Source organism: Malaclemys terrapin, chromosome 2 (genome assembly GCF_027887155.1).
Source record: "Malaclemys terrapin pileata isolate rMalTer1 chromosome 2, rMalTer1.hap1, whole genome shotgun sequence".
NCBI lineage: Eukaryota > Metazoa > Chordata > Testudines > Emydidae > Malaclemys > Malaclemys terrapin.
Window position 1 is genome coordinate 286,479,911 of NC_071506.1, and position 10,869 is coordinate 286,490,779.

Below are 10,869 nucleotides of genomic sequence, written 5' to 3' on the forward strand. Positions count from 1 at the left end.
CCGGGACTACAGGTCCCAGCGTGCGCCAGGAGCCGGCTGCGCCCGGGGGCAGGTTTGGGGTCTGTGCCGGGGCGCATCTCTCCGCCTGCCGGGCTGGGCACCGCCTCCCTCCTGCAGCCGGCGGACGGGGGACCCCGGCGAGGGGCCGGACCGGGGCGCGCTGCACCGCGGGGCCGGGCTCGGGCATGTGCCCGCCGGGCAGCCGCGGCGCCATCGCTCGCAGAGGAGAGAGCGGGGAAAATGGCTGCAGGGGCTTGGGCGCAGGTAGGGCCGGGCCGGGGGCTCTGGGGGCGCGCGGCGGGGCCGGGCCGGGGGGCTCTGGGGGCGCGCGGCGGGGCCGGGCCGGGGGGCTCTGGGGCGCGCGTCTCCTGCTCCTGTGCTCGCGGGGGCTCTCGGGGGTGGGGACCGGGGAGGCCCCGAGGGTTGGCGGAGCCTCCAGCCAGCAGCGCTCTCGTTGCTTTATATGGGTTGCAGCTGGGCCCGGCGGGAGGCGGGTTGGGAGCCAGGACTCCTGGGTTCCATCCCGAGCTCTGGGAGAAGAATGGGGCCTAGTGGCTGAGGGTAGGGTGGGAGTGAGGGCTCCTGGGTTTTGTCCCTGACTTGCTGTGGGATCTCTTTTAGTCCTTTCCTGGCTCCGTGCCTCAGTTTCCCCCTCTGTAAAATGGGGATAAGTGAATAACCGCACATGGTGCCGGGCAGTGTAGACCGATAAGGGGTCATTTCTTCCCCTTCCTTCTCTTCCCCCACACCCAGTCAGGGCATCTCAGTCTAGCGCGCCTGGCAGCATTGCTGCCACTCAAACCCTGCTCCCCACCTCTGCAGAGCCCTCCCCCCCCCACAGTCCCTGCCGTTCCAGAGCAGGGGCTCCCTGGCACACCCCACTTTGAACAGCCAAGCCGGCGAGGCCTGTCCCTGGCTCACTTCCCATCAACAGCAAAGGGTGACGCCTGCATCGTCCCCTGGAGCCCGGCATGAAGGGGGCAGAGGCCCTGGGATGCTGGAACCATGTGTTGCCTCCTGGACGTTACGCTGCCCTGTTACACTGCACACCCCCTTCCTGCAAAGAGCCGCAGCGCTGCCCAAGGCCTGGCGGGGCCGCAGGAACCTGCCTGCCTCGGCTAGGTTATTAGCTAGCGATCGCCTTGTCGCCCCAGGCGTGGGCCAGGTCCCCCTTGTGCAAGGTGCTGCACACACTCAGAGCAGGAAGTCTGGGCCCCCAGGAGCTGATCATGTAGGTACCAGCCAAGAGACAGCAGAGATGGGCGGATGGAGGGGGAGTATGGGGACACAATGCGGCGGCGCTGAGCGTGGTGGGCAGCGGGCTCGGCGGGTAGCAGGCTCAGCGCTGTTGCAGCCTTGCGGCAAGGAGGCTTGTGAAGGTGGGTAATCCGGTCGTTTTGGGGGGGCTCTGTGGGGCTTGTTTGAAATGTGCCAGGCAGGCCCTGCGCCGGCTGGCAGCTGAGAGGGAGAGAGAGCGGGTGGGTGAGGACGGACAGTGAAAGGAGCCAGTGGAGGGCAGCAAAGAGGGGGCGACGTGGTCAAAGCGAAGGGCCCCGAGTGTCCGCAGGCCGCCGGAGCGGGTGGCGCTGAGCAGGGAGCGGTTTGTTTCCCAGGGACCCGTGACCTTTGAGGACGTCGCTGTCTATTTCACCAAGGAGGAGTGGAGGAAACTGGCAGGATGGCAGCGGGAGCTGTACCGCCACGTAATGCTGGAGAACTACGAGCTGGTGGTCTCGCTGGGTGAGCTCCTCGGCCATCCCTTGTTAGCAGCAGCCCCCAACTCGGACGTCACCGGGGTCCCCCATCAATTCCTGCTGTGGGGAAATCTGACTGAATGTGACAATCATGGAACCCCGTGGGGCATGGCATGGAGTGGGGTGGGCAAGGCATGGGGTGGGCTGGCACCAGAGCAGGCTGGGGCAGGCACCAGGGCGGGAGAGGCGTGGGCAGGCTAGTATGGGGCTGCATAAGCTCCTGTCTGTGCACTGCAGCTGTGACCTGCGATATCCCCTGCTGAGCGTTTGTGGCTCCTTGTGGGTCTCCCTCGGTCCCTGTCTCCGTTTCAGCCCACTTGTGCCTGGTGCCCGGCACTGAGCCCCGGGGAACTGCTTTTGCCCAGCTCTGGCCTTGTAGCCCTGGTCAGCGCATTGCTTGTGCAGGCCTGTGCGAGCGCTCCAGGCGCTGGCAGAGTAGGGAGCCCTGGTGGGGGACGATGGAGGGTTGGGGGGCAGGGTGTGGGGGGGAGATTCTGTCTGGCCCCTAGGGGAATTAACTGCTCTGACTGTGCCTCATACAAGAAGGCCCCTTTAGCACTAGCTCTGATGACTGTTTCACACCTGACCCCAAGCGCGCCCCTCTTTCCCCCCTCCCCGAGCAGCCCAGGAGAGCCTGAGCCAGGGTCCTGGGGGAGTGCCAGAAACCGACTGTGCTTCTCCCCCCGGCCCAGGCTCTGCAAGCCCCAAACCTGAGCTCGTCTCTAAGCTGGAGCGAGGGGAAGAGCCGCATGTCGGGGACAGCCAGGACCTACGAGTGAGGGAGAGCCCCAAAGGCCCTGTCCCAGGTGAGTGATGTACACACCTCTCCAGACCCAGTTCCCAGCCTGGATGGCCTGGTGTGCCCACTCTGAGGCCCTGCCCCCCACTTGCTTTGCCCCGGGTTGTCACTGACGGCTGGGCAGCATGGGCGTACGATGGCCCAGGTGCAAACAGCGGCACACAGCCCGAGACGGGAGACTCAGGCCTGGAGACTTCCAGGCCCATAGTTTCTAGCCTGCCCATACCCAGCTGTAGTGACTGCACGTGTGTAGGGCATGTCCAGTGATCACACATGCAAACGCTGTCTCTGCGTTACTGCTCACGGCTGGTTCTCCGCCCTGCACCTCACGTAGCCGTGTGTCCTGTTAGCGCATCTGACCCGTCTCCGCTCCCCGCTGCTAGGGAATGTGTCCCATGCTCTCTGCAGGCAGCCGCTCGCTCCCAGAGTCGATTCTCCACCAGGGTTTAGTGCCCACGTCCCAGCGGGGGGGCCCAAACTCGGTCTGAAAAAGCCCCACGAGTGTCGTGCTGGGACTGACAGATCTTTAATAGGAACTCCCGGCCGCTGTTCCTTACAGGCAACGCAGGCCGGGCTGCGGCAGCACCACGGTCTGGGCATGTGTTCTGGTCTTGTGGTTTCCTATTGCTCAAAGGCCCCCAGCGGGGAGGGTGGCCAGCTGCTAGCGCAGGGGTTGAGAACAGGGTGGGCTCCCCCACTCCTGGGTCACAGCCTCTCCTCGCAGGTGACTCATTCAGGGCTGCATGTGGAGCGTTTCCAGTGGGACTCCTGGGTTCTTATTCCCAGCTCTGGGAGGGGAATGGGATCTGCTGGGAGGTGGGAGCCAGGACTCCTGGGTTCTGTTCCAAGATCTGCCAGCGAGGTGCTTTGAGACCTTGGGCAAGTCACAGCCCCTCTCTATGCCTCAGTTTCCCCATCGGTAGGCGGGGATGATCTTCGCTCCCAGGAGGGCTGCGAGCCTCAGAGCCTGGGGCTAGAGGGGGTACGACTGCTCAAGGAAGATGCGGGGTGTGTGGGGCCCAGTCGCCCAGGGCTGCCCTGGGAACGAGGCATGGGAGAGGCGCTGGGCGGGCTTCGGAGAGCTGACGGGGTCTTTCTTTCCCAGCAGACCCTTCCAAGCGCCGGCTCTCATGCTGCACGACCACAGTCATTTCCAAGAGGAAGGAGCTCTCGCTGGCCGACCGGGTCAAACTGCTGCAGGCCCTGGAGTCGCCCTCCGCCTCCCTGTCCAGCGTGGCCAAGCTGTTTGGGATCTCCAAGAGCCAGGCGGGCCGGATCGGCCGCAGCCGGGAGCAGATTCTGTCCGACTGGCGCACCAACGCCAACCCGCTGCGGAAGCGGAAGCGGGAGGGCAAGGGCGGGGAGGTGGAGGACGCGCTGTTCCTCTGGTTCCAGCAGGCCCTGGCCAGGGGGGAGAGGCTCTCGGGCCCGATCCTGAAGGCCAAGGCCCAGGAGCTGGCCCTGCACTCAGGCCGGGAGTTCGAGGCCACGGACGGCTGGCTCTGCCGGTGGAAGACCCGCCACAACATCGTCTTCAAGCGGCAGCATGGCGAGAAGCAGGACGCGGACGTCGGCAGCGCCCAGAGCTGGGTGAGCGAGGTGCTGCCCTCCCTGCTGGCCGGCTACAGCGCCGAGAACATCTTCAATGCCGACGAGACCGGGCTGCTGTACCGCGGCTACCCCGACCGGGACCCGCCGCTCCTGGGCGGCAAGAAGGCCAAGGACCGCGTCTCCGTCCTCTGCTGCGCCAACCACGCCGGCACGGAGAAGAGGCGCCTGCTGGTGGTGGGCAAGAGCCGGCGGCCGCGGTGCCTGCCCAAGGACCTGCGCGCCCTGCCCGTCGCCTACGCCAACTCGGCCAACGCCTGGGTGACCGCGCACATCTTCCAGGAGTGGGCGCTGCAGTGGGACCAGGAGCTGCGGCGCGACCGGCGCAAGGTCCTGCTCTTCTTGGCCCACAGCAGCGCTCACCCCCGCGAGCTACAGGCCAAGCTGCGTTACATCAAGCTGGCCTTCTTCCCCCCCAACACCAGCAGCATCACCCAGCCCATGGACATGGGTGTCATCCGCAATCTGAAGGGACACTACCGGGCGCTGGTGGCGGCCAAGGCCCTGCTGAGCCCGGAGCAGGGGCGGGCGGCTGAGATCGCCGGGCGGGTCACGCTGCTGGACGCCGTTTACATGCTGCACCAGGCGTGGAGCCTGGTCCGGCCGGCCACGGTACAGAGCTGCTTCCACAAGGCCGGCTTCCACCTGGTGCCCTTTGAGCGGGAGGAGCTGGACCTGCCGCCGCTGGCCGACGTGCCCCGGCCGCCCTTCATGAGCGAGCAGGACTTCAGCGACTTCGTCGGCATGGACGCGGAGGAGCCGGCCGTGGGCGAGATGACCAGCGAGGAGTGTGCGCTGGCCCAGAGGAGCCAGTGGGCCGAGGCCGCCGAGTGCTCGGAGGAGGACGGGGACCTGGACCCGGGGAGCCGCGTCACCGCCGCCGAGGCCCTGGCCGGTCTCTCTGCCGCCATGAAGTGGTGCCAGCTGCACGGCCTGGTGTACCACTGGGAGAGACTGCTGGAGACGGAGAGCGCCGTGCAAATGGCCGCCGTGGCCGAGGCCAGCCAGAGCCGGGCCCCCAGCTGCTCCAGCTACGTGCCCGGCGTGGGGCTGCCGGCTCCACCCAGGCTGGGCTCGGCCCTGCTCTGACCCCTCTGACCCACACCCCACCCTTCCCTCCGGGGGGGCTCGGGCAGCAAGGCAGGGTGAGCCCAGTGCTGCAGGCTTCCGGAAGGGCCAGGGGTCCCCCAGGCCTCGGTGTCTAGACTGCGAGTAGATCAGGCTGGGGGGGCATTGGGGTTGGGGGTGTGGTAAAGAGGAGGGGGAAGGAGTGAGGACAGACAGCATGGCGTGGGGGGGAGAGAGGGGGCTTCCCGTGGACTGGTCATTCCCGGGGAACGGGTCTCTCTCCCCTCCCCCCCACAGGTAACCCATTCCAGTGTTTCACCACCCTCCTAGTGAAAAAGTGTTTCCTAATATCCAACCTAGACCTCCCCCACTGCAACTTGAGACCATTGCTCCTTGTTCTGTCATCTGCCACCACTGAGAACAGTCTAGATCCATCCTCTTTGGATCCCCCTTCAGGTAGTTGAAAGCAGCTATCAAATCCCCCCTCATTCTTCTCTTCTGCAGACTAAACAATCCCAGTTCCCTCAGCCTCTCCTCATAAGTCATGTGCTCCAGCTCCCTTCCTCCAGCCCCAATAGGGTGGCCAGGCGCCCCAGGGATGGGTCTCTCCCCTCCCCCAATAGGATGGCCCGGTGCTGGGTCTCTCCTAATCAGATGGTTTCCCCAGGCAGGTCTGTCCTTGGAGGAGATTTCTTTGTGCCTGTGACTGGCTGGCCCTTCCCATGCCCTTCATGACTCCTCGCTGCTCCATGGGGCGGCTGGTCCCTGGCCGGCGGGTTTAACCCCTCTGCCGGCGCTGGCCACGGGCCTTGTCCGGACACAGCTCCTGTCACGTGATAGTGAGTCTACTCCAAGTGCTCCCTCTGCCTAGGGAACTGCTGGCATCCCCTTGCCCCCCCGCCACCTGGCTCTGGCTCTGAGGGGCAGGGGTTGCCCTGTGGGAAGCTGTTTCTGCCCTTGGCATCTCTCCTTCCTCTGCCCCATGCCCGCACCGGTGCCAGGGCTCTGCTGGGAGTCCCACCACCCCCTGCAGCCCTGTCCCCGGGGCATCCCACCCGCTGCCAGGGGCTCCCAGGCATCGCCTGGCCAGTAGAACTGGGGCAAACAGCGGGCTCCAGCCCAGGCAGGAGGTCAGGGGCGGCTGCAGATCTCAGCTGGGCTGGACCCTGGGGTGACGCTGCCCCCCGAGCTGTCTGGGAACGTCGGTTCCCGTGCGCAGGGTGGCGGGAGCTGCTGATGCCCTTTGCAGGGTCCGGACGACTGAGGCCAGGCCCGGGCGGTGTCTGTGGTCTCATTACATGTCATTAGAGCCACTAAACACTATAGCCGTAGAGCAGCCGTGAACAGGCGTCCCTCGGTTCCCGGCCAGGCCGACAGAAATCCCTGGGCAGTGGCAGGTCTCTGGTTGCAAGGGGACGTCGCAGCCCAGCCCGGGAGCTGGAGTCTTTCCCCCCCTATGACCAGGCACCAGCAGCCTGGCTGGGCTGCGCTAAGCTGCTGGATTCGGGAGCTGCCCGAGCGCTGTCTGTTGCGCTGACCTCTGCCTGGGCCGCGGCTCTGGGGGATCTCGCGCTCTGAGATGGCCGTGGAAAGGCAAGTTGGGCTGACTCCAATCACCTTTGTCCTCAGTGGCATCGCAGCCCTAGGCCAGGGGCTTTCAGGCTGCGGGCCGCGGCCCCCTGGGGGTCCTCAGACTGTCTAGGATTTCCAAAGGGAGCTGCCCCTCCAGTCGAAACTTTGTAGGGTCTGCAAATGGAAAGAAGGTTGAAAAGCCCTGAGCTAGGCTGACCTGGTTCCTAGCCCTGCCCGTAGCAAGCTGGGGCCAGAGGGGGGCAGGCTCGGCAGCACGTGGCCGGGACGTGTGTTCGGAGTCTTCAAGAGTGAAACCTGGTCTTAGAGCAGCAAACGCTCCAGTGCAGAGCAGACTGAGGTGCATGGTGGCTACAGACACACGTTTAACCCTTTATCTGCTGCTCCTCCGATTAGAAACCTCCCGGTCCCGTGCAGCGAGGCTCCTGCTTCGGCTGGCTGTCCATGGGGCAGGTTGGCCCCAAGGCGCAAGGCTGAGAGTGTTGACTGTAAAGTAAAATAGTCGTCCAGTGATTTGGACGTCGGGGCTGATTGCTGCCGGCTCTCCCAGCGTGGAAGGAAACGGGATGTCAGGGATGTCCTTCCAGCCCTATGGGACGCCTGCCTGGGGCTTTGATCCTGTGCGGGAGGGGTGTGTGTGGGGGGGAGGAATGTCGTTCATCCTGCTAATCTAATTTATCCATTGACCCTTTCATCTAGTGTTAATATGGCCCTCGTGTAGACTAGAATGGCCCAATCCCCGTTGCCTTGGCCAGAATCCCCCGTGGATTTCTGCCCCTCCTGGTTATGCAGCATGAGTCACTGGGAACAGGGGTGTTTGCCTCCGAGCCTGACGTGTGTGTGACTAGAAGAGAAACACGGAACTGTAACAGAGTGAAATAAAGCGGAGCTGTTGGACACAGCCAGTGCGGGGTGTTGCATTGCTCTCGTCGTAACTTGCTGCACCTTCCTGCTGAGGTGTCCTTGTATTGCCTAGCCAAGAGCCCATTGGCAGCTTGTACTAGGCCTGTGTCTTCACTTGGGTCTGATCCTGCAATGGGGCTGGCCCCCTACAACACTGCAGAGTCAGACCCAGAGCCTGTCGGCCGGTGATGAGCACTAGCTGGGGAGGGCTCTGAGGTACTAGAGAGAATTCTCTCCTAGGTGTCTGGCTCATGGGTCTTGCCCACATGCTCCAGGTCTAACTGATCACAGTATTTGGGGTCAGGAAGGAATCTTCCCCCAGGTCAGATTAGCAGACCCTAGGGGGGCTTCACCTTCCTCTGCAGCATGGGTTAGTTTAAACCTGCAAGTGAACTTGAAGTCTCTCTAACTTGAAGTCTTTAAACGGTGATTTGAGGGTGTCAGTAACTCAGCCAGAGGTTGGGGACTGTTACAGGAGTGGGTGGGTTCTGTGGCCTGCGACCTGGAGGAGGTTAGACAGATGCTCACAATTGTCCCTTCTGCCCGTGCAGTCGGAGAGCCGAGTGCAGGTCTGCGGCTGGCTTTGCAGTGGGCAGAGTTCATGCTTTGGTTCAATACCCGCTTTTCCTGATCGCTCTCCAGCGCTTAGTGGGTTTCATGTCTGTTTCTGTTTCCCGCCGACATCCCACTGGGACCCTGTTGGCTTCAGCTACCTTCTGCTGGCAAGAGCCAGGCTGAGACTGGGCCTGTCCCAGCCTCCCAGGATCGGGCCCCGGGGGGGGTGATATGCTCTGATGGGGGGTTTTGCCTGTTGAGGCTTTTCTGGGGTTCATTTACACTCAAAAGCCAAGATGTGTGAGTGACTTTGGGTGCCTGATTTCTGGGGGTGCCCCTCGCAGCCTGGTTCTCCGGGTTCTTCGCTGGCCCCCTCACCATGCTGGCTAGGCACTACGGCTGCCCGCAACCAGCGAGACTCCCCTGTGGGGTGGAGAAGGGAGGTCCCTTTCCTCACGGCTCGGCTGTTTGCCAAAGAGGGGAACCTGCGACTTAGCGGCTGTTACAAGTGCACCCGCTGGTCACGGTCGGGGAGCTGGCAGAGACCTGCAGAGACGGATCCCGGGGGGCAAGGGGAGCAGCTGCCCACGAGGCAGAAAACCAAACCTGAATCAGCGCGTACACATCCGTGGTGTTCGTTATCCGCATGGCGGCAGCAGGGCTGCTGCAACCTAGGGCGCTAGCATTTAGGGGCGGCATTTTCTTCGGCGGCGACCACGGCAGCCAGATCTTCGGCTGCCCCGGTCATCATCGGCATTTCAGCGGAGGGAGCTGGGGCAGGGGGTGCGGGGAGGGCCACCTGCAGCAAGTAAAGGGGGGAGGCATGCAGGGGAACTGCTCCCCGCCCCAGCTCACCTCTGCTCTGCCTCCTCCCCTGAGCACACCGCCCCGCTCTGCTTCTCTCCCTCCCAGGCTTGCGGCACCAGACAGCTGATTGGCGCCGCAAGCCTGGGAGGCGGGAGAAATGGAGCGGCGACGGCGTGCTTGGGGAGGAGGCGGAGCAGAGGTGAGCTGGGGTGGGGGAGGGCTGCCACGGGGGGGTGCACCTCAGGGCAGAGGGGGGTCAGACAGCAGCCGGGGTGTGCCGAAGTGAGGTTTTTCACCTTACGTTGCATGTGAGTCTTACTGTCCTATACTAATATTGTGTGTGCCTCTTTCCCTGTGTGCTGCACCGATGCCTGTGTGGTGGGAATTGGGTGTGACCTTTGCTGAGGCCCTCGGGGAAAGTGGGGTGGCTCCAGTTGCCTGCATGTAGGCGATGGCCGGTGCCCTTCGTAACCTGAGACCAGGAGGGGAATGTGACCAGGTCACACTTGGACGCAGGACAAAAAGCCTGGAGGGAGGCCAGGCAGCTGGGTCCCGGGCAGTCTGCGGGGGGGACTGGAGGGGGGAGGCCAGGGTGTCTGGGATTCTCCACGATGGACTTGGCTGAAAGTCACTGATTTCTGTGCTAACAAGTTCTATTCTACCCCATGTTCCTGTCAACTAATAAACCTTGGGTTTTATGCTGGCTGAGAGTCGTGCCTGGCATCGCCCGGGGACCCTGTGACAGGCTTCAGCGGAAGTCTTGGTTCCCCACAATGCTGACACAGCGGCAGCTCGCCTGCATGGATACGGCCAGGCAGGGGATTCCCCGTTCATGCCCTGGTAGGGCCAATAAACAGGACCGAGAAGCCTCCTGTTCCTTTCTGTGCCCTGGGCTTTATAGGTGCAAGGAGCCTTACCTGCTCCCGCCCCCGCGGCAGCGCCATTGCTGCTGCATTAACACCCCCACAGAACCCGGCGTCTCCGTTCACGCTACTGCTGAGCAGGCTCGGGCCGGCCCGTTCCCAGGGGAGCCTTGTCCATCGACCGGTTCCCAGGGGGAGCCTTGTCCATCGGCCGGCTCCCTCGAGGAGAAACCCGGGTCTGGCTACCCTGCGCAGCAGCGACTCGGAGCCTGGGCCGCCAGGCGGGGGCTCGCAGGACTCGCGCGGCGGGGTTAGAACTGGCTGTGGAGATGCCGGGCTGGAGGGCAGGCGCTGAAGTGGGGGGGAGCAGCTGGGCTTCAGAGCCCGAGCCCCCCCATTGACAGCTGTTTTGAGCACTGTGGGCCTGAGCCTGTCCACCTGGCTGTGGGTCGCTGCCCTGGGCTGGGTGGACGTAGCTCCAGCGCCCACCAGGACTATTTCCCTGCCTGGCACCTGGGCTTTGGGCTGAGAATTGGGCTGGCCTGCATGGGGGAGAGCGTGTGCCACAGCTAATCCTGCCCAGTCCAGCACCCCCGGCCCCATCCTGCGAGTCCCTGGCCTCCGTGACGTCCCCTGCTCCGAGCTGCTGCTCGCTGACCGAGCCAGGCTGGGGCGTAGTTCTCCCAGCGCTGGGCAGGAGAGGAGATGGAGGATGAGGCAGCCAGGCACTGCAGACCGTGGACAGACTGGCTGGCCGGGGGCTTTGCTAGCCCATTGCTGAGAAGTGGCGGCCGCGTGGCAGTGACATGCCAGAAGGGATGGCCGGGGGCTGAGCAGGGAGAGATTACAGGGGCTGATAGCGTGTGCGAGGGAGCAGGGGAGGTGCTGGAGCAGGTGTGTAATGGGGCTGGCTGCACCAGGC

At 64.0% G+C, this 10,869-nt stretch overlaps 1 protein-coding gene across 2 annotated transcripts; it reads left to right on the forward strand.

The window, feature by feature from the left end:
- The first annotated feature begins 64 nt into the window (after positions 1–64).
- Positions 65–9,787, forward strand: LOC128830944 (tigger transposable element-derived protein 4-like). 2 transcript variants are annotated; one of them, XM_054016905.1, is made up of 4 exons: positions 65–264; positions 1,614–1,740; positions 2,447–2,560; positions 3,659–9,787. In XM_054016905.1, exons 1-4 carry the CDS (start codon positions 241–243, stop codon positions 5,248–5,250), a joined length of 1,857 nt encoding a protein of 618 aa, XP_053872880.1. In that variant the 5' UTR covers positions 65–240; the 3' UTR covers positions 5,251–9,787. The 2 variants fall into 2 exon arrangements, with proteins under 2 accessions (XP_053872880.1, XP_053872881.1); XM_054016906.1 differs by having other exon boundaries at positions 3,662–9,787.
- Positions 9,788–10,869: the final 1,082 nt, after the last annotated feature.

Bases quoted from the DNA above. Each gene is read 5' to 3' on its own strand.
- LOC128830944 (XM_054016905.1), top strand. From the start codon at position 241: ATGGCTGCAGGGGCTTGGGCGCAG. The intron at 1,741-2,446 runs GTGAGCTCCTCG...CCCCCGGCCCAG, and splicing joins CGAGCTGGTGGTCTCGCTGG to GCTCTGCAAGCCCCAAACCT. The intron at 2,561-3,658 runs GTGAGTGATGTA...TTTCTTTCCCAG, and splicing joins CCCCAAAGGCCCTGTCCCAG to CAGACCCTTCCAAGCGCCGG.